At 54.8% G+C, this 22691-nt stretch overlaps 2 protein-coding genes across 6 annotated transcripts in view; both read left to right on the forward strand.

Moving 5' to 3' along the window:
• Window positions 1-22691, forward strand: part of LOC110475147 (TBC1 domain family member 24) — a 186240-nt gene that overhangs the window by 23128 nt on the left and 140421 nt on the right. The gene's annotated exons all lie outside the window — the stretch shown is intronic.
• The window catches only part of MYH10 (myosin heavy chain 10), an 81905-nt gene continuing 70582 nt past the window's right edge, over window positions 11369-22691 (forward strand). For all 5 annotated transcript variants that reach the window (XM_085556897.1, XM_077787316.2, XM_077787318.2 and 2 more), the window contains exons 1-2: window positions 11369-11498; window positions 13968-14344. In XM_085556897.1, the coding sequence (XP_085413023.1) occupies window positions 14000-14344 (345 nt within the window). In that variant the 5' untranslated portion in view covers window positions 11369-11498; window positions 13968-13999. The remainder of the gene's footprint in view (window positions 11499-13967; window positions 14345-22691) is intronic.

The following is a 22691-nucleotide window of genomic DNA, read 5'->3' on the forward strand; positions in this document are numbered from 1 at the left end:
CTCAGCAGACACCATCACAAAATGGGCTCAGACTGGAGATACTAACTGATATTAATTTATTGCTGAGAAGATCAGAGCAGGAGAACGGGAAGTAAAAGAAAACCATGGACAGACTTCTCTAGAGCCCACCCTCCCTGGCTAGCACATCTGTCCTGTGGGCCAGCAGCTGCCACCAGCCCGGGATGTGCCCGGGATGTGCCGGGGACAGGTGTGTTCCCAGCTCCAGCTGTGACCAGCTGTGGCACCCAGCCCTGCCGTGTCCCCAGCTCCAGCTGTGACCAGCTGTGGCACCCAGCCCGGCCAGCAGCAGAGCCCCACTGGGAGCCTCGGGCTCTGCCAGGTATTGGAAATGCAGGTGAACCCAATGGGAATAAATGCTGATGTCTGACTCAATTCAGAAGGCTGAATGGTTTCTTTATTATAACTATTCTAAAACATGCTATATAAATATAGCATATTTTATATGCTATATAAAAAGGAAGAGATTAAAACTACATACTACTTGCTCTCCCACAACTCCTGACCCTCTCTGAGAGCCCAGCCCCAGGTGGGTTGGATTGGCCATCAGCTCAAACAATCCTCACCAGAATCCAACCAAGCACTCTGTCCAGGGAAACAATTCTCCAAACACATTCCACATGGGAAAACGAGGAGCAGAGACAGAAATTGTTTTCTCTTTCATTCCTCTCTGAGCACCTCTGTGAAAATCCTGAGGGGGACAGAAATGTGCTGCCACAGGCCGGGACAGCTCCTGGCGGTGGAGCAGCGTTAACCCTTCCGCCACCGCGGAGCCGGGCTGAGCCCCCTCGGACCGGCGTGAGTGATTGAACTGCGCTGCCCTGCGATCCCGGATGCCTCTTACGGACTGGGGGAAAATGAGAAATATTTATCATAATATTTATCCCCTCTCTGTCCCACTTACCCCCCCTGCCCCCAGGCTGCCCCAGCCCCGCTCCCAGGAGGGAAGGAGGAGGGAGAGCAGAGCCTGCAGAAGGGCAGGAGCTGCTTTGGCAGCTGGCACATCTGCATTCCTGCCGGGACAGGCTGCGGGAGGAGCTGTGGCACACCTCGGGTGGGCACAGGGAAAGCCACAAGGATGGGTTACGGCAGCCCAGGGCTCGCCGTGGCTGCGGATGCTGCAGATGCTGCAGATGCTGCAGAGGGGCTGCAGATGCTGCAGAGGGGCTGCAGATGCTGCAGAGGGGCTGCAGGGCTGCAGAGGGGCTGCAGGGCTGCGGTCCCAGCCGGAGTGGGATTGTCTCCCAGACATCCTGCGATAGCTTCCCTCTGTCGAGCTCTGCCTTCCTCTCCTCCAGCGCCGGGCCAGGAGCCAGGGCTCTCTAAACGTTACCAGAAGGGCTGGCAGGAATTCAGCCCTAACTCATTACAGCTCCTGCAGACGTTCAGCTGGGGGTGAAGATTGGCCTCTTTTGGGACCCTGACAGGGAATTTAAATTGAAACGGGAGGATGGAGGGGAAGGAGCCCTGTGGAAAAATGAAATTCCTGACAAGGATGTGTGTGTGTGTGAAACCCCCACTGGCTGCGTGTCCTGCTGTGAGTCAGGAGCTCTGCTCCCCCAGCATGGGCTGCCAGCCTTTGGAACGCCCAGGAATTGCCTGGATGTGGCACAGCTGCCCCTTTACACACCCTAAAACAGCGGCTGTGCTCCCCTGGGAATTTCCATGCCCAAGCTGAGAGTGGCCCCTGGGTGCAGTGGCCCAGGGGTTTCTGTCAGTGGCTCCTCATTGCTTTGCTGCAGGGCTGGAATTAGGGGATCCCTTCACCCCAAAGCTCTGCTGGCTCCTCCTGTGCTGTTTTATCTCCTTTGGTGTTCTTTGCACCATGCAAACCCATCATTGCTCAGCACTATTCAAACACAGCCCCTGTATGAACACTCCCCCTCCATGCTGATTTCCACATGATTTAACATTGAAAAATCCCTTGACTCTCTGCCCTTCAGGCACAGCAGCACCTGCAGAGGCCGTTCCAGTAGGAAACAACACAGCAAAAGGACATTTTATTGTTTCTACAATCAGGTTTAGCTTCCACCCTGCTGGTGATTGAATAACAGCACACACATAAAATGACAGCTAAGAAATAACTAATAAATAAGCCATGACAAAAAGCTGAGGTTCCAAAGACACATTCATTGCAGCCTCTTTAAACCCCAGGGTGTAAATGCACGCCCAGGAAGGGAGTCTGTTAAAAATGCAGCACCAGGATCCTTCAGCAGAGGTGGGGGAGGTATCATGGCTCCTTCTGCAGATGCCCTTAAATTCTGTGCCAGGCAGGCTGATCAAACTGGTGCCACTGGGCTCTGAGGGGTTGCAGAGTGCTGGCAGCAGCCTCTGATGTGCTGGTGCACAAATCCTGCACCAAGAGCAGCACTGAACCCACCAGGGCTCACCCCTGAGAGCAGCAGACCTTCCTGCAGGTTAACATCCAGGATAATTAACAGCCTCTTTGTTTGTTTTACCAACAGCCCTTCCAGAGGCTCAGGCCAATCTCATCCATCTTAAACAGGTGAGCAAAGGCACGGGTCCAATTAAAAACTCAATCAGTGAATCATTTGCAAATCACCTTCGTCTTCTTCACCCTGAAGCCCTGCTGAGCATGGCCCCTGTGGCTCAGCCCTCCTCTGGCTGGGAGCTGGGAGCAGTTACTGGGGAGCAGGTGAGCTTCTCCATCCCCCTGGCACAGGCTGTGCCCGTGCCAAGCTGGGATTTGGGAATGCTGCCTGTGTGGGAGCAGGGCCGTGCTCATGGGAATGGGGAGATGCTCACAGGGACGGGGTCTGGCCCATGAAAACGTTCCCAGAGGAGCTGGGAAACGACCATGGGGATCAGGTGCTGCTGGTGGGAGGGGAGGGAACCCTGCTGGCAGCACCCTGGTGCTGTGCTCTGCCCTCTCGCCACGCTGCCACGCTGCAGGAGCTGCAATCTGCATTTCTGCAGCACTTCTGTGCTACCCAAGAGCTCCAGGTCCGGGCTCTGCTTTGCTCCCACTCTCCCCATGGCAGCATCTGCATTTCCAGCTGGATCCAGTGCCTTGCAGGGTGGGAGGAAGCACTGAAGATATTTCAGAAGTCATTCCGTGGCTGAGCTGTCCCTGCTGGGATGGGTGAGGGGGCTCTGCTCCAGGCCTTTGCCAGGGCTGGACTGCTCACTGTGGGAAGGGGAGGCTGAGACTCCCCAGGCAGCTGCTGCAGGTGCCCTTCTGCAGCTGGGGACCCTTCACCACACCAGCAAAGGCTCTGGAACCTCACCTGGATGAGCTCCCGTGTCACTCTCAGGGTGACCCTGCCCTGCTGCACTGGGTGCTGTCACAGGTCCCGTCCAGCCCTGAGGATGCTGTGATCCTTTGGGGCTGTGCCTGGGGCCGAGGTAAAGCTGCAGAGCACATTCAGGGGGTCTGGAGAGGACAGACATGGCCTGACCCCCCCAGGGACGTGCGAGCTCCTTTTCCCCTTGGCACGGGAGCCCCTGCGAGCTGGGTTTGGCTCTGCAGTGCCATGAGCCGTGTGGGCTGTGCCAGGGCCTCGCTGCTCCTCACCCTGCTCATCCTCACCGCCCCCAGGCGTCTGTGTGCTGGCATGAACTGGGATGAACTGGGATCTGCTGGGATCGATCCCCAGCCGGGAAGGGCTCGGTGTGTGAGTTACAAACTCACCGAGCAGCTGATCGCCGAGTATTGGCTGCTTAATTAACCAGCAGCGTTCAGTCATTAAATCCCATTGAGCAGATTGAACGAGACGGGGCCTGCGGCTGCCAGGGAGCTCCCCGATGTCCCAGCAGGGACAGGAGCAGGGCTGGGGACAGGAGCAGGGACAGGGACAGGAGCAGGGCTGGGAACAGGAGCAGGGACAGGAGCAGGGATGGGAACAGGAGCAGGGACAGGGAGAGGAGCAGGGACAGGAGCAGGACTAGGACTGGGAACAGGAGCAGGAACAGGGACAGGAGCAGGAGCAGAACTGGGAGCAGGAGCAGGGACATATGCCAGCCAGAACTGATCTTCCCAACTGGCACCAGCCGGTGTGTGGAGCTGGTGTCCAGCAGCTGGACCCTCCTGCTCCCAGCCAGAGGTGAACAACCACGGAGGAGACCTGGGAAGGGGAATGGGCTCCTTTAGAACACGGTTAAACAAACTGTGTGTGATGGATGGTGACAGAGGGTTATCAATCACCCTTCCCAGGCACACTCTCACACCCCTGCACAGAGGGGAGCTGGACCAGGACAGAGATCCTGCACGAAAGGCAGTGAGACCAGGATGGAGAGGGTGAGCAGCAGCAAAAGACACATCCAAAGGCACCGTGCCTGTCACACTCTGTGCTGGACACAGGAGGCTGGCAGCAGCTGGCACACGCTCCTCTGCCTCCTCTGCGCTGTGCAGAGCTGGGAGCGACCCGAGCTCGAGGTGCAGCCCGGGCTGTGTCCCTGTCCCACAGCAGAGGCTGCGTTTTGCACTCTGGGAGGGTGAAAATCCCCAGGTAAGAACCTCGTGGCAGGAAGGGCAGGAAGGGCTGCAGGGAGCAGGGGCAGGGCTGTCTCCTGAGCTGCAAGACAAACTGGTGCCCGGGTGTGCTGTGGTCAGCTGGCCGTGCTCCTTGGCCCCCAGGGCACCCCGAGCTCCCCAGAGCCCAGGCAGGAGCTGTGCTGCCGGGCTGCAGCTATAAAAAGTGCCACTATTGCCTTCCAAGCTGGTGATTCAATAAGAAAATGCGAAAGTAATATCAAAGCTGCCTGCTGTGCCAACTGCTGGCTGTCTGCAGCAATAAAAATGCCGTAAATCAGCTCCAATTAAAGGCTGCACAGCCTAACAGGAGGCTCCAAGTGGAGCTGGGAAAGCCCCCAGCACACTGGCAGTGCCTGGGCAAAGCCTGCACGCCCTCACCTGCCCCTTGCAGGGCACTGGAGCTGGCCAGGGGTGCAGGGCTGGAGCCTGGCTGGGCAAACGCACACTTTGAAGTGTGAGAGGGCTTTGCAGGTCAGGGGAGCTGGCAGCACCTGTGCCCCTGCCCAAACACGAGGCAGGGCTTGGGAATGCTCCTCTGGGGCTTTTTGGGCAGACACAAGCTCTTGTGGTCAGGTCTGGAGGAGCTGAGGCTGCTGCTGGCCCTGGATGCTGCTGCTGCTCTGGGCAGTGTCTGTGCCTTCCTAGGTGGGGCCTGAGGAGCTCCCACCTTCTCACAAGGCAGGGGGACATCCCAAATACATTCTTTGTCTTTAAAAAGGGGGCCCAGGCTCCCAAGGCACCCCAGCAGCCATCAGATCTCCCCTCCTGCTGGAGTGTTCTCCTCTGGGCTCTGCTGGATGCTGTCCTCATCAGTTCTTGGCTGTTTTTGTCAGAGGGGCCTCTGAAGGGTTTTTCTCCCTTTTGGCACACGTGGGCACTGAAGGGCAGCTAGGAGGTGGAGCTGGGATGTGCAGGAGGGGCTGCTTGGCAGTGAGGTCCCATCCTGTTCCACCAGTGCAGCTCCAGCCACGCAGGGGGCTCGTGTGCCTTGGCACCACTTGGGTATTTTTATATAACAAATGTCAGATAATCCTGCTGGGACTGCCTGGCACAGACAGGGCATTTTTTCCCCATTTTATGGGGTGTTATTTCCCCATTCTATGGGGCACTTGTTCCCCCAGCAGTGTGGGCAGGGGGTAAATGGGCTCCCAGCCAGGCTGGGGTGCTGGAGCAGCATGGAGCCCTGTCTGTGGGCAATGAAGATGGGGAACCCAGGCCACAAAGAAACCCACAGCCAAAATGGGAGTAGGGGATCTTTCCCATCAGGAGAGCTCTGCATGGCAGGCTCATGCTGCTGGCATCCACACACCTAATCCTGCACTTGTGCTGAGCAAAGGCCAGTCCTGGGCAAGGCAGGGATTCCTGGGGAAATGTGCCCTTTCCAAGTGCATCCATGGAGACTTCCAGCATTTTCCTCATCTAAGTCTGCAGAATCCTAGCTAGGTTGAACCGGGTGATCTTGTGATGTTCCTTCCATCTTGATTTAGCCTCTAAGATGCCAAATGGAACTTCCTTCTGGCCTTTCCACTGTGTAATAAGTAATAATTTCCCTTAAAAACAATATTGCAAGGGATGAGTGCTTCAGCAGTGCAAGCTGGTGCCCTTGGGAAGAGAACTGAAATCCCTCAGTCAGACACAAGCACCAGGGCAGCTTCCCAGACCTGCCCCACAGGGTTTTCCCAGGACATTTCCAATCCCAGGGCGTGCTGGGCAGGGCAGATCTGGCCGACAAATTCCTGCTTCGAGGGGAGAAGGGAGGTTCAGATTTCTGGAAGGGTTAAAGCTGAGATTTGAGAATGATCCCTCCTTTTCCTCGAGGGAAGAGTCCTGCACACCAAACCCTCGTGCTGAGAGTGGAAGGCGCAGCTGTGCAAAGCCTGCTCTGCCTTCCCAGCTCCCAGGCCTTCCCAGAGGGATGGCTGGAGAGGAGGAAGGCAGGAAAAAGGAGCAGCGGAGCTCAGGTGCCCCTGCACACCCAGGATGATCCGGGATCCCGGTGCTGCTGCCTGGATCAGGAATGGAGCTGCCATTCCCCTGTCCATGGGCAGCACCTGGAGCGCTGTGCCCAGTCCTGGGCCCTGCTGGGAAGGGCAGGGAGGGGCTGGGAGCACCAACCCTGGGAGAACCCCCGAGGGAGCTGGGGGGGCTCAGCCTGGGGAAAAGGAGACTCAGGGGTGAGCCCAGCGCTCCCCACAGCTCCTGAGAGCTCCTGTGCCCAGCTGGGGCTGGGCTCTGTCCCCAGGAGCTGACAGAACCAGAGCACACAGCCTCCAGCTGTGCCCAGGGAAATCCAGGTTGGATATCAGGAAAAAGTTTTCACAGAAAGGTGATAAAGTTCTGGAATGGCTGCTGGGGAGGTGGGGGAGTCCCCATCCCTGGGTGTGTTTGACAGAGCCTGGATGTGGCACTGGGTGCCAGGGTTTGGTTGAGGTGTTGGGGATGGGCTGGGTTCAATTTTGAAGGTCTCTTCCAACCTTGTGATTCTGTGAATTCTGGGATTCTGTGATTCCAGGATTCTGGGATTCTGTGGTTCTGGGACTGTGTGTATTTGGGCTGGAGCTCGTCCCTGTCCCCAGCTCCAGCCCTTGCAGCTGCAGGAGGCTGGGATGCTCCATGGCATGCGTGGCTGCAGGTGTGCTGGGGGCAGTGCAAAGCTGTGCCTGTGCAGCCTGGCAGGGCTCTCACTCCCTGCAGAGGGGCTATTTCTGCTCTGTGACATCAGGCCTGGCCAGCCCTTGTGCAATCCCCTCCCACAGCAAGGAGCACTTTCCATTCCTGATTTAGAGAACTTTTAAAACTCTCCAGGACTGAAATATATGCTGGGTGAGACAATGGAGCTGGTGTTTGGTGCTGATCCCTCCTGTTTGGGAACGTTTCCTATTGACACACGAGATGAAACAACCGCTGTGGCCCAGGAGGACAGTCTGCTGCAAGAAATAAATGTAACCTCATCTTCCTGCCATCTAGTACAGCTCAGGAAGCTTTGAAACTCAAGCATCAAGCATGAGGCTTGAATTTCCCATTCCTTTCATGCTTCTCACACAGAAATGTTTATTATAAAGTAATTTTCTCATGGAATAATTTATCTTTTATCCCTTCACCTCTCTGTTTTGATCCCACACAACAAAGCAGTTTGTACAATTCTGCCTTTTCCTCCACCTTCCTTCGAAGGAGTCACAGCACCCTGTGCCTCAAACCTGACCTCACCTCTGCCATGGGCACCGTGACATCTCTTCCCTGTGGCCACCTGAAGTCACAGCAGGTGAGGGTTTGAACTAGGAAATGAACTCACGTGGATTTTATTTAGGTGTCCCCTTGTCACCACTAGGCTCAAACCTCGTTCTGTGCACATGGGACTCCTGCATTTAAATATTGAATCTAAACCCTGGCTCAAAATTGCTCAGAACTTGGAGTTTTGGGGGACAAATGTGACCCAGAAAGCCTGAGGGGTTCTGCTCTGCAGGGGCTCCTGGGGGGCCAGACCCAGCTCTGGAGCTCTTGGAGATGAACCCAAAGTCTCCCACAGACAGAAAGGGAGGCACCAACCTCTGCAGGAGGCAAAAAGTGCCAAAGAGCCCAGGAAGGAGGGGATTTTGGCTGATTTGTGGGTGCTGCAGGGACAGGGGACAGGACAAGCAGCGTTGGGATGTCAGGGGTGTCTTCCCCTGCAGAAGTCTGTCCTGCCTGCTGCTGTGCCAGGCAGCCTGGGGAGGGAGGGGAGCATCAGCCAGCGTGGAGAGGAGCTTCACAGGACACGCCAGCAGCAGCAAGAGAGAAACACGAGGAACAAGTGGAGCATTTTTCGCTGAAATTCTGTGTTGTTTCAAACACACCAAGTGCTGCCTCAGACTCAAGTGGTTCTGGTTGAGCTGCCTGGTCCCAGCTCTGGAACACCCCTGGCACAGGCTTTGCTCCAGCACGCCCTGGTAGCCACAGAATCAAGAGACTCTGTGTAAAGGTGCAGGGGCAATTTTAGGATTAGTGACCAGCTGAGTTTCTATTGAAATAAAAATCCTACAGGGAAGATGTTTCTCTCTGCTTTCTCCAGCCTCTGCTCTTTCCAGTCTCTTGGCTTGGACAGAAATATTATCTTTCCATCTATGGGTTAAAGGCATTGAGTGGATTTGGAGAATTCCTTCCTAACAGGAGCTTGGATAAAAATAATTGTGTGATAAAAATAATAACCTGTCACACTCCACATGGCATCTACAGGATCCTCGAAGATTTTCCATGGAAATAATTTCCCAGAAGAAACTAAACTCCTCAAACAGCTTGTGCCTAGATCAATGTTTTTTGGGGGGTGTTTCTATTTCTCTTTTAAATGGTGCTGAATGTTTGAAAAGTAGAAGTTTTCTGGAAGCAGGGAGACATGGAGGTGCTGCCCTGGGGTGTGAGGGCATCGAGGTTTGGATGCTGCACCATCCCCAGGCCTTGGCTGCCTTGAGGGGTGACCACAGCTGGTGCTGATGCTGCTCCTGGTGCTGCCCTGGTGCCCCTGATCCCTGCAAAGGGAGCAAAGAACTCACCAGGCTCCTCCACTGGAAAGTTCTGGCACTGCCAGGGAGCTGGCACTGCTGTGTGGCACTGGCTGAGCGCCTCGTCTCACAGAGACCCGAAGGCTGAGCAAGGGAAAAGCGTCGATCCTGGGACATGGCTGTGTTTAGGCAACCCAAGGTGAATGTGGGGTTGCCTCACTGGGCTGCCTGGGGCTGCTGGGGCAGTGGCCACCGAGCTGGGCTGCCCGGGAGTGGCACAGCCCTTGCACAGCGAAACGCAGGGGAGGAACCAGTTGAGCCTTTTGGCTTTCATCTGCCTGCGAGTCAACACCCTGATTTTTCGGAGAAACAGGACGTGCAAGACCTCCCACTGCAATGGTAATTACGAGGGAGACTTTCAGAGAAACCCGGGCGCCAGGAGCTGTGCAGGAGCTGATCTGTGAGCAGTGACGGGCTGGGGTGAGCCAGTGATCCCCAATTCCGTGCCAGGGCTGTTCACCGGAGTGTCTCCTTTGGGGTGAGCCAGTGATCCCCAATTCCGTGCCAGGGCTGTTCACCGGAGTGTCTCCTTTGGGGTGAGCCAGTGATCCCCAACTCCGTGCCAGGGCTGTTCACCGGAGTGTCTCCTTTGGGGTGAGCCAGTGATCCCAGCTCTGTGCCAGGGCTGTTCACCTGAGTGTCTCCTTTGGGGTGAGCCAGTGATCCCCAATTCCGTGCCAGGGCTGTTCACCTGAGTGTCACCTTTGGGGTGATCCAGTGATCCCAGCTCTGTGCCAGGGCTGTTCACCTGAGTGTCACCTTTGGGGTGATCCAGTGATCCCCAACTCCGTGCCAGGGCTGTTCACCGGAGTGCCACCTTTGGGGTGATCCAGTGATCCCCAACTCTGTGCAAAGAGCCTGGCACCCCACATTTGCCTGAGTGTCATATTTGGGGTGACCCAGTGATCCCCAACTCTGTGCCAGGGCTGTTCACCTGAGTGTCTCCTGTGGGGTGAGCTAGTGATCCCCAGCTCCATGCCAGGAGCCTGGCACCCCCCGTTTGTCTGACTGCCTCCTTTTGAACCCTGCAACCCATCCAAAATGCAGAGCTGGACTGCACAGGCAGGTGAGATTTGGAACACTTCTGTTCCAGACAGGAAGCTCGGCTTGCCAAGCACAGGGAAGAGGGGACACATCCCTGCTGCTGTCCCCAGCCCTGCCCGGGACCCCCCGATTGCAGCTCTGCCCCCGGGCAGGGCTGGTGCTCCCTCCTGCCGCATCGCAGCCAGCAGCATCCAACACCAATTCCTCTCACCGAACGGCTTTACCGCCGAGCCCTGCTCGCTGCTGGGGCAGGCAGGAGCGGGGCGGCCGGGGCTGGAACACCGAGCCCCGGGCCGGGGCTGCGCCCGCCGCAGCCGTGCCGGGCTCCGGGAGGCTCGGGCAGGGAGCACACCGGGGAAGCTGTCTGCGATGAACCCGGCTCCAGCAGCCCCGGGGCATCCATCCCAACATCCCAAACCCCCGGGGCATCCATCCATCCATCCCAACATCCCAAACCCCCGGCACACCCGAGGCATCCATCCATCCCTCCATCCCAAAGCCCCGGCACCGCCTGCAGAGCCCGCGGCGCTCGGAGGCTCCGCGAACGCCGCCCCTGCCCCGCCGCGGCTCCCGCATCCCCGGGTGAGCCGGAACCGGCGCTGCCCGGCGGGCGAGGGCTCCGGAACCTCGGGGACACGGCTCGGGAGCGGAGAACGGGAGCTGGGATGGGCACGGCGGCCGAGGGGCGGCACGGGGACACCGGGCCGGGACACCGCGTGTCCGCCACCGCCCGGGGGGTGGCCCGGCGGCGGCCGCCGGGGGCTGCGGCCGGCTCCGCGGGGCGGGCGGCGTAGGAAGCGGGCCCGGGCTGTGCGGAGCCCGGCTCGGATCCCGGTGGCATTGCCGGTGCCGGCCGCGGGGCCGCGCGGGCGGCTGCAGGGGAGGCGGGCCCGGGCTGTGCGGAGCCCGGCTCGGATCCCGGTGGCATTGCCGGTGCCGGTGCCGGTGCCGGTGCCGGGCGCGGGGCCGCGCGGGCGGGCGCGGGGGAGGCGCGCTCCCGCCGCTCGCCGCAGCACCGGGGACGCGCCCCCGCCGGCCGTGCTGCAGCGCGGGGCGGGACCCGCCCTTGACGGGCGTGGCGGCCGCCCAATCAAATCGGCGCTGCGGTGTGACAGGACCCAATGGGCGCTGAGCGAGGCGGGGCTCGTCGCGGGGGCGGGCCGGCCCACGGCGTGCGGAGGTTGCTATGGCTGTGGCCGGAGAGCGGCCGCGGCGCGGACCAATGGGAGCGCGCGGCGGCGCTGACGGACGCGGCCGCGGGCCAATGGGCGCTCGGCGCGCGGCGGCGGGGGCGGGCGGCGCGGCGGGGGGCGGCGGGGCCGGCGCGGCGCTAAAGGAGCGCGGCGGGCGCGGGGCGGAGCGGGCGCGGCGGAGCCGGCGGGCGGGCGGCGGCCGGCGCGGCACAGGTGAGCCCGCGGGGCCGGGCACCGGGGCACAGTGTCGGGGGGTGGTGGTGGCGGCGGCGGCTCGGCGGGTCCCGCCCGCGGCGGGGGTGTGGCGGGCCCGGCACACAAAGACCCCCTTGTTGGGCCGCCCGCCCGCGCCGCCCTCCCCCGCGCCGCCGGTGCCGCGGGAGGAGGGGGCCGCGCTCGGCCGTGCCCGCCCGTTCTCTGCCGTTCTCGGCCATTTTCTGCCTTCCCCGCGGGGCTGCGGGCGCCGCCGGGCCGAGCGCGGCCGCCTCTTTGTCCTTCGGGCCCGGCGGGCGGCAGCGCGGCCGCGGCCCCGGGGCGCTGCTCGGGCCCGGGGATGCCCGGCCCTGCCCCGCCGGCCCGGCCCTGCCCGCCGTGCCCCCCGCCCGCTTTTGTTCCGAGCGTGCGGGAGGGTTTTTTTTTTAGGTTTGTTTTTTTTTGGATTTTTGGGGTTTTTTTTCTCCTGCCTTTATTCGCACGTCGTCTGTTGGGATTCCTGCATGATAAATGCGCTCATTTGTGTGTTTCATTTGAATGCCATTGTTAGCGGAGGAGCCCTGCGTAGGGTGAGCTGCAGCTTGCTTTGCCTCTGCAGAGGGGCTTTTGTGATGGGCTTTGGAAGCCCGGCTGGAGGAGTGACCCTGGCCGTGCTTGTGCTCCCCCGATGTTTGGGTTTATCTCGGGAGCGGCTCTCAAGCCCGTGACACCGTTCGTGGTGCGTGCACTCGTGTAGGGACGCATTCATCTCAGTCTTCACCCTTTAATTCCGTCGGGCTGCAATAATGATTCGTTTTGCCGGATGAGCTTTATTTGACCTTCAGGTTTCAGTGCCCCGTGGTGTGTAAAAACGGAGTCCTGGCCGCCTTGGGCTGGGTCTCACCTGCCCGGGGAGCTCAGGACTGACACCGAGGGTGGCACTGGCGTTCCAGGGCTTTGTTGGGGCTCGGGCTGCAGCCTGGCACGGTGGGGACAGTCACCTTTCTCACGTGGCTTTCAAAGCTCGCTTGTTTCATCTGTGGACTTCTCCAGCCAAATGTGGCATTCATTGACTAAACCTTCCATTTCCTGGTGGAAGAGTCCAGCTATCACTTCGAGGTGCCCCCTCGATGATTCCATCTTTATTCATGGGAATTTTCTCGGAGAGGCTCTTCTAAAATACTTTAAGTGTTGAGTCATCATATCTTGATTTGAATTAAGCCATCTGTGCTGAAGGATCTTCTCCTCGCACCTCTGAAGGGTTCAGTGACTTCAGGCTTGCTTTGCAATGAAGTTGGACAATGTAACAAATCTTTCCACCTTAGATGGAGACACAATATCCTGTTTAATTACACGTTCTTAGGAGGGTTGGGCTGCAGAACTTCCATCAGGGTGCGTGCTGTAGTGGGAAAGGTGACACAAATGCAGTTTGGGAGCCTCCCTGGCTTTGTTCCCAAGCTGGTCTTTGGGTTACCTGCTGGGAAAGGATTCCGTACCCATGTGAGGCTCTTTAGCGGGGAAGATGTTGTGTGTTACAAACCGAGACGTTTAAAGTCCTCAGTACCAGGGGTCAGGCTTTACCTTGGTGCTCTGTGGGCAGCTCCAGGTGGATCTGCCAGCTCCAGGAATCCTGGCTGTGATGGCAGTGCCTGCAGAAGCGGCAGGGGCCTCTCTTGGGTAGAGGCAGCCAGGTAAAATGAGTGTGCAGGGGCTCTTGTCAGTCAGTGGTTTTTCTCTCTGCTTCAAATTACCCGTGGAGCTCTTGGAAAATCCAGCATCATTCTTTGCGGTGCTTTGAGCCGGGAGGTAAACTTGAGATCTGGAGACATTTTTTGGAATATGGTGATGTCAGCACTCAGGACTGAGAACAGGAGCAGGCTGTAGAAATGCAAAGCTTTTCAGGAAGAATGTGAGCAAGGTTTAGCTGCTTTGATGGCTTGCAAAAGCCCCAAGTGTCCCAAGTTCTTGTCTGTAGTTGAAAATCCACATTTTTAAAACTCATCCTTGCCGCCTTCTGGTTTTTGCAGCAGAATCCAGTGAGCAGATTTATGGGTTTGTATCCATCTCTGTATTTGTGTTTTTCACTGTTCCATCACAGCTGAGTTTAGTGCCAAGCTTCTGCCCTGTTTGCTCTTGTTCCTTATCTGAGCCCAGAACACCAGTGCGTGTTTTTCCTGCCATCAGCTCTTGCTGTGATGTCTCTCCCTTGCTGCTGCACAGCTGGAACCGGTCCCTGCTGGCTGTCCTGCACGGGGTGTGGGTGACACTGCCAGGTAACTGAGCTTTGGTGTGGCACAGGTGTGTGTGAGCAGGGCCCCGGCTGTGCAGCAGCTTCTCCAGGCTGGGAGTGGTGCCTGGCGCTGCTTCTCCTGGAGAAGGGGCCGCCGCTGGTGGCTCCATGGAGAAGGTGCTGCTGGTGGCTCCTTGCTGTGGCACGGAGCAGGGCGAGGCTGGTGTGTAACTTCTCCTTGCTTTCCCTCTCTCTGGCAGGTGACTGGGAGCGGAGCCCTTCTCCTGGCGGGATGGCGCAGAGGTCGGGGCAGGAGGATCCGGAGCGCTACCTCTTCGTGGACAGGGCTGTCATCTACAACCCTGCCACCCAGGCCGACTGGACTGCCAAGAAGCTGGTGTGGATCCCCTCGGAGCGCCATGGCTTCGAGGCTGCCAGCATCAAGGAGGAGAAAGGGGACGAGGTGTTGGTTGAACTGGCAGAGAACGGGAAGAAGGCGCTCGTCAATAAAGATGATGTTCAGAAGATGAATCCTCCCAAGTTCTCCAAAGTGGAAGACATGGCAGAATTAACCTGTTTAAACGAAGCCTCTGTATTGCACAATTTAAAGGATCGCTATTACTCTGGGCTCATCTATGTAAGTAGTAATTATGGGATTCCTTCTGGGTGCTAATTCAGCTGACCTTACCCGATTGCCATCCCTGCTGTTAGAGCAGGTCTTGGCTTTGATTTTGGCAGCCTAAATACTTTGTATCCCCAGCGTTTGCAGGAGTCCAAAGTCTTTTTCTGTGCTGTGTACAGGTCTAGAACTATGTCATAAAACAAATAATACAATTCTGTGAGCATCTTTCAGCCACAGAATGGGAAATGGCAGCTTGGGGGGCTCTGCAGGTGCTGCTCCTTGGAGCACTTGCCTTCTGCTGAACTGATCCAGTGAGCAGTGGCAAGTGCCTTCCTTGAGCTGAGGGAGGTGGCAAGCCCTCACTTTGCTGGATTGCTGTGTTTAACTGTTCATGTGAATGAGCACATCTCTTGTTTTAACTTGCTGCATGTTAAAAATGGCAATAAGAGGCTCTGCTGGTATTTAAAATATGAAGTTTGGGAGCACTGGGAGTGCAAAATGTCTTTTTGGAACTGAATATCTGCCTAGTGGCCAGGAAGAGATGTGTTCAAGTGCTTAAAATAAACCAATAAGATAAAGCTTGTTTTTTTCCAGTGGTTTTGAAGCACTGATTGAACATCTGGCTTATCACCATTTTGCTCTGGTGTTGGGAATCGCAGTGCCCTTGGTGCTGTGTCTGACCCTGCTCCTCCCTTGGGCTCTGTCCCAGGTCTGTGTCTGCAGTCAGGAGCAGCTCCTGCTCTCTTGGCAGACTGGTTGCACAGTGACTTGTTGGGTCAGGGAGTCAGGAACAGCTACAAGGAGACTTTCTGTCTCAAAAGACACTGGAACATCTGCTTAAATGCTTGGTTCGCTTTATAAACACTTAAAGTTAAATCCACTTTAAAAGCTTTGCATTTAGTCCTGATAGTTGGCTCATTTTCCCCTCCATCTGGGGATTAGGGGGTACGTTTTTAGTTTGACCCTTGATAATATTTGGACTCATTAAAAATTATGTACAACTACAAAGTGTTTTTTTGTATTTGTGTGTCCTTGTCAGCTTCCTCTTCCAAGGCTTTAACCAAGGTGCTCATAGCAGAGATGGCTGAAAAATACTTCTGGAATGATTGCTGCATAGGGAAACTAATTGCATAATTAATGGGGACTGGATTGAAAACTAAAAGTAAACAGGTTGATAGGTCAAAAATTTTCAGTCTGTGTATCAATCCTAATTATGGCTGTTAGGAAATTCATTACAGCTATTATAGCTCTATTTCACTGTGAAGGTTAAAAAGCTGCAGGCCTGAAATGTCACAGCAAGCTCTAGTGCAGGGGGTGCAGGCACAGGCCATGGATGTGGAGTTTGAGGTCCTACAGGTGCCTGACCTTTGTTCTCCTCCCAAAAGGAAGAGAGCATTCCTTGCTGCTCTGCTGAGGCAGGCTGCAGCTTGCTCTTGGCTGTGTGATGCTGCTGCCACGCAGGGGGCTCGGTGCACGTGGATTTTGGGAGGTGGCAGGAGGGCAGTGCTGGGGTGTGTGGAGGACTGAATGCTGCAGAGATTCTCAGGCCAGAGGGACACTGCAGGAGCTCGAGCTGTTTGAGTGTGGGGGCTCTGTGGGGCATCCCTGAACTCCATTAATGTGGCACTGCTGCTGCTGGCACAGCCCACAGTTCCTGCTTGCCTGGTGTAAGAAAGAGAGCCAGAGTGAGCTGAGCTGAAGTGAGTTCTGGTGGTTTGGCCATGCTGACAGGAGCTGGTTTGGATTTGCAGGTAGTACTCCCATAAAAACCAAATGAAAATGGTGCATTTTGGTGTTGGTCTCAAGCAGTTGAGGTGCAGGTGGTGAATCTGATCAGGTGTCCTGGAATTTCCCAACAGGCAGTGCGGGGTGTTGCCTTTCTAGGAGGTGAAGGATGCAGGAATGGCAGCTGAAGCAGACACACATTTCCTCTCAATCCCTAGAAAGGACAGAGCTGAGGGCTCTGGGGGTGGCTGCAGTCATCTGGCTGTGCTCTCCCCATGACGCTGCTGCAGGAACAGGAGCCTGACTCAGGCCCACGGTGACCTGGCTGCTGATGCTCACTCCAAGGGTTTCATCTGACATCCAAGTAGGGATGGCCAGCAGTTTCTGGAACTTGCAGCATCTCTGGTGCCTGCCAAGTGACATGATCTCAGGCTCTGAGCACCACTGCTGAGCTGTGGAGAGCAGGGAGGATCAGGGCTTGTAAAGGCGTGGTGTCAGGGCTTGCTCTGTCCTTCCTCGGCAGCACAGAGCATGAAAAGGAGCAGCACTTGTACAAGAATGCTGGGAAAGGTGGTTGGAGTGTCAGTTGTGGTGATCCCAGTTTTGCTCTGGAGATGAAATAGCTTTAACTTCTTGCTCCACGTTTAACATCATCCATTCCATTGGTTGCCACAAGGTTTATTTGGAGTGCTAGTGCTGGCTCTGTGAAGGTGCAGCCACCTGCAGCAGGTAGTTTAGTTGTTTTTTCATTGTTTCTGCCCTTGCTTGGAGTTTTCACTCTCCCTTGTGTTTCACGGCTGAACTTGCCCAAATCCTGTGCTTTTCTAGGGGTATCAGTGTTTCTCTTCACTAATGCTCTGAATTGATCTTCACATGCTGCTGGAGTGGGTTTTACTTCTGTAAATGCTTGTGGACGTTGATTCTCAGTTCAAAACTGAACTGCTGTGGCTGCCCTGCTTTGGAGTGTCCAGCTTTAATCCCAGCTTCAGGCTGCATTAGTGACATCCTTCAGCTGCAGATCAGGAGCTGGAGGTGGTTCACTGGGAGGGCACCCAGGAGGAATACCCACAGGCTTGGAGGTCCTTTGAAGATTTAGAATAAACATGATTTTGCTCAGACTGGTTTTATGGAGCTTCCTGAATGCCCTTATCCCATGAACTGAGTTCCAGGTGACTTTCTGGAGGTGTTGGTTTAAGGAAGGAGTAGTTCTAGTCAGAGGTTTTGGCTCACAGAGCTCTGTACCCTGGCTGAGGAAACATCTTCATTCTTATGAGACCTGCATGTAAAATGCCACTGTGGAGTCTTCTAGATATCAGCCCTAGAGTTTGGTTTATGTTCAAGTTGTGTCTGCAAAATGTGATTTTGTGGGGGGAAGGAGTTCTTGAATCAGACAATGAGATGGAGAAAAGAAATCCATTGGGAGGAGTGGATGGTGAGGGTCCCTCAGCCCTGCATGCTGCTTTTTCAAGACCACACCTAATTCTTTATCACAAGCTGTGATAGACATTAGGTGACACTTTACCCAGCAATTTAAAGCTCTTTTGATGGCAAGACTCTTAAAACCCACTTTTAAAATGTATTTTACATTTAGAAACATCACCTTAAGTACCTCTTGTGGACAGAAATAGCCTGTCAAAACCAGTGGGTCTCTCATGGCTGTACTGTTTGCCACAAAGTCCTGATTTTCCAGGGACTCCAGCACCTGAGCTGCAGGTGGCTGGGCTGAAATGGTCTGAGTGGTGAGTGCAGGTGAGCACTGAACAGTTCTGGGATAAGTGGCACATCTCCCACCAGTAATCTTTGGAGTCTGAGTTCTTTTCTGGCAGCACCACAAGTCTGGCTCATGCCAGAAGTTCCCACTGCAGCAGGATGGGATGAAGGAATTGCTCACTCAGACACAGGGTGTAACTAAGCTGCAGTAAAACCCAAGGTATTCCAAATTCAGTGTGCTTGATAGTGATTTATTTTAAAAGCCCAGCTTTCCTGCAGGAAGGCCTTGCCCAAGGTGGTTGTGTGGCCCTCTGATACCCCATAAATCATTGCAGCTTCTCCTTAACTGCTTCCTGAGCCCATTCAGTCAGCAGGATTCGAATGAGCAGCATTTCTCAAACGTGTCCCTCTGTGCCAGTGTCCGGATGGTCTCCTGGGACTGGTGGGGGATGCTGGGGAGCCCTGGGCTACGTTTGGGGGCTCAGGTGGGGACAGGTACCCCGGTGTGTGTGCTGTGGGGCGAGTCAGGTTGGAGTGATGAGTTCTGCTGTTCCTAGAGGAAGGACAGCAAGCTGGTGAAGCTTGAGGAAAGGTTTAGATTCAGCTTCACACTCCCCAGACTCCAGTGAGCTGTGCATTATCCTCCCTGCCCACTCCCCCATGGTTTTTTTTAAGCCAAGACTTTTGAAAAAGTGTTGGAAGCTGTTTGTGTGAGGCTTTGAGTTCCTGGAAGCCTCCTGCTGGTTCTGCTCTCCTGGCACAGGGCTCTGGGTTTTCTTTGCACCAGGGAAGAAGAAAATGTGCTCACTGTTGTGCAAGTAAAACACTGCAGCAGGTATTTGTTGATAATTGCAAGTGTAACCTCTGTAATGGGTCTGCAGCCCTGTTATTTCACTTTTGAATGTACTTTCCATTTTATTGGAACAGAAGAGGGAAACAATGAGAGCTGTGCCCCAGTGCCCAGTTCCAGAGCCTGCTGTGGGTGGCAGCTCTTACAGCCCTGCACTGGAGGAGCTGTCTTTAAGCTGCTGCCTCCTGTGAGGCTTGAGTGTAACCTAGAACAATCTGTGGTATTATATAAGCATCTGTGTTCTAATTGCTTTAATTTTCCTGCTGGTCCAGTTGGGAATGTTTCATGTTATTGAGTGTCAAAGATTTATATTAAAAGAAACCTTCAAGAAATGGAGTTTGTTACTTAATTCTCTTTCCCACAAGCCAGCCACTGGATCCAGTACACCCAGCATGTGGCACAAGAGATGCTGGGGTTCACATTGCTGGAACTTCTTTGACACAAGAACTTTTTTTATGTTGACTCTGATTTTTGGAAGACTCATAAACGTGATCAAGTTGAGGGAGCTGTGTGCAGGGTTAGAAATGTCTGAGGGACTTCAAGGAAGTGAATCAGGTAAGCAGAGGTATGCAAAAGGGCTTGTTCTTGTCAAACTGTGTGTTTCTGTAAGAAAGGGTGGGTTAGGAGCCTGGAAAGAGCAGGAATTTGCATTGTGCAAGGGCTGAGGTGGGTGCACCGTGCTGCAGGACAGCCCTGCAGCCCACGCCTGTGGCAGGGCTGCTGTGGGGCTGTCTGTGGAGCAGTCAGGCTCTGACATGCAGAGCCCTGTGCAAGGATATGAACGCTCTGTGGCCCTGTGCAAGCTCAGCTCGAGTTTTAGCTCCGAGCAGTTGCTGTGGTGAGGCAGTTCCAAGGCCAGGCTGTGACCCTGAGTGTGTCTGTGTGAGAGGAGGAGCTGGCAGGGCATGGCCTGGGCTGGGCTGGGGGGTTCTCCCTGAGCACATCACCTCGGGCTGTGAGTGAGGAAACTCAGCACTGCTGAGCTCTGCTCGGCCCAGCTGTGGAGCACAAACCAGCCATGCTGTGGGCTGAGCTTTTCCACTGCTGCCTGGTGTATGTGACAAAGGGCTCCTTCCCTTTGTCATCCTCCTCCTGGGCTGCCCTGAGTAAATCTGTGGCTGTGATCCTCTCTGACCTGAGCTTCCCAGGCTGTTCCTTGCCCTTGTGGGACCCCTTTGGTTCCAGTGTTGTCCCCACCCCAGGGCACAGCTTCACCTTCATCCCCTCTGGGGCCGAGAGCTGCCTGCCCTTCTTTAAGGCTTGACTTGCATAATTGCAGGGAGAAAAGGTGCTCTGTGAGAAAACCATGTCTAGCTCAGGGAACTTAGCTTGGAGTGTGAAAGGTGAGTCTGTAACCCCAGGAAGTGAAAGCCAGGCAAAGAAAATGCTCTGTTGGGGCAGTTTATCAACTGGAGTGTGCTCCACTCCATTAGTTATGGGGCAGTGCTTAAAGCATGTATTGCTGGGCTGGGAATGCTGGTTTCTGTTTCAGGCAACAATGAGAGCTGGCTAGATGCTGCTTCCTTCAGCTTAATTATTTATATGGCAGTAGAGTGGCTCTGTCACCTTTTCTATGTGAAGAATTGCAGATAAAGGTTAAGCCTGTGTTTGGGGTGCTGCAGACTGTGTTACATGTTCCCAGGCTGTGTTTGGGGTGCTGCAGACTGTGTTACAGATGCCAGGCTGTGTTTGGGGTGCTGCAGACTGTGTCACAGGTGCCCAGGCTGTGTTTGGGGTGCTGCAGAGCTCCTCTGTGGGTGTGCAGGGAGGGGCTGATGTGGCTGGAAGGGAGGACAGCCCATGAGGCCTCACTCCAGATGGAGCCTGAATTCCCAAGTGTTTTCACCTGGAGTAACTCATGTTGTTTGCCAGTTCACTCACAGCCACCTCCCTCCCAGGATGTGGGGATGGAATGGCGTTGGAAACAGGCCAGTGCTGGGATCCTGAACTCTGCAGGTCAGGACAGCTTACCAGAACCCAAATTTCTGCATGAAAAACTACTGGATACAGGCTGGAAGCATCTGGAACCCTTCAAAGTGCACATTCAGTGTCCTGAAGGGGAGCTTGTATAACCAACCTCTCTGTGCTGGTGGTGTCTGGAGCCCTGCCTGGGGAGGGCATGCCAGGGTGTCCTGTGCCTGTGGGTTGTTGCTGCCTGTGCCTGGGAAAAGCAGGAATGTCTTCAAACAGCTGATCCATCAAGGTGAATCAGCATCTTTGCTTGCCTTTCAATTCTTAATGTGCTCCTCCACCTCTGTCAGCTGAAAAATGAATGAAGGCTGGCTCTCCATCCAGCCTGGGCTGTTACTGCAGCTCAGCAGTGCTGATCCCAGCTCTTGTTCCCACCTGACAATTCCATCAGAGTCCACTACTGCAGGATAGACTTCATTAAGTGGCTGTCCATTTGTTAAGCAGATGTGTATATATTCCTGATAATTCCTCCTGGGGCTGCTCACCAAGAAGCTTTTTTGAAGGGTTTTAAATGGTCTCTACTTTTCATGTGTTTGGTTTCCATGCACAAAGCCCTTCCCTGCTTTTTCAGGCACAGTGATGCACTGTGAGACTTGCAGTTATGAAACAGCTGTGAAAGATTTTGGTACCATTTGGTCCCTCCCAATTAAATTTGGCTCATTAAAAGCATCCTTTCTGTGTTTCTCTGCCTGCCAAGCCATGAAGCCAGCCCACCAATATGTTCATTTATTGCTTTCTGCAAGAGATGGCAGTCAGGAAATGGGGAAAATTCAGTTCCATCTTCTTGTGAATAACTTGAGGCTGTGCAGAGTGGTGCTGGTTTGAAAAAGGTCTCATTTTGAAATTCTGCAGGGAAGCAGCAGGAGAGTGAACTGGGCAACTTATTCAGGAAATCAAGGTGCTGCATGCAAAGAGCTGCCATGGCACAGAGGCAATGGTCTAGGATAAAAACCTCTCCTTTAGATTTAGCTTCAAATAAATGAACCCCAGCACTGGCAAAGTGTAGAATTTTGTGCTTCATAACTTCTAATTTGGCCCTGTTTGATATAAAGATTCTTCAATTAACCCTTTTCAGTTGCCCAGGATATTTGTTGGCCTTCTCTGGTTTGGTTATGTTGGGCTTTACTTATTCCATTCCTTCCAGGTTCATCAACTACTGCTTCAGGAGTTAGCCTGGACAGGCTTTCAGGTTAGGTATTATTGATAAAGTTTGTTAAGTCTGCTTTTCTTGGTTATTAATTTTTTATGTAGCTAAAATAGTAACACTCCATGTCTGTGCTGGGGAAATCAACTAAAGATGCCAAAGCAGCTGGAGGAAGGAGAGAAGGATAATCTTCAAAGAGCTGTTTTATCCCAGCACTTAAGATTTTTAAAAATTATTTACCAGATTGATTGTTTATGTCTGGGTAAGGGCAGTGATTCTGGGGAAAAAACAACAGCTTTCCTTTGGGAACACAAAATGCCAAAACAAAGGCAGAGTTTAGGTGAGCTTGCAGAGAAGTGGAGGTGTTGTGTTGCAGGAGGGTCACCAGTGCAGGTGGGTTTTGCATGATTCCCTTTCAGCTTAGCCAGCTTGGGAGTTGTGTCCTTGCTCAGGTGAGGAGCCCAGCAGGGAAATTCCAGTCTCTGGGTGGGTGAGAAGCAGAGCAGGGCTCTGAGTGCTGGGGGTGAGCATCCAGAGCCCTGCTGGCTCAGCACGGCTTGGTGGCACTGCTCAGAGCTGACTGGGACAGGTCTGGCTGGGCTCTGGCCCTGGGAATTCCTGTCCCCAGCTCTCCCGAGCTGTGCCTGCACTGCAGGAGCACAGCTGGGCCAGGCACATGCTTCTCTCTCTCAGGACTTTTCATAGAGGAGCACAGAGGAAAGAGAAAATTTCTGTTTCTTCTCCTTGTTTTCCCATGTGGAATGTGTTTGGAGAATTGTTTCCCTGGGGTGAGTGCTTGGTTGGATTCTGGTGAGGATTGTTTGAGTCTGATGGCCAATCCAACCCACCAGGGGCTGGGCTCTTAGAGAGGGTCACGAGTTGGGAGTGAATTAGATATGGTAGCTAGAGAAAGTAGGTTTATAATTTTAGTATCTCCTTTAAATAGTATATTAACATATTAT

Source organism: Lonchura striata, chromosome 18 (genome assembly GCF_050655825.1).
Source record: "Lonchura striata isolate lonStrDom1 chromosome 18, ASM5065582v1, whole genome shotgun sequence".
Lineage (NCBI taxonomy): Eukaryota > Metazoa > Chordata > Aves > Passeriformes > Estrildidae > Lonchura > Lonchura striata.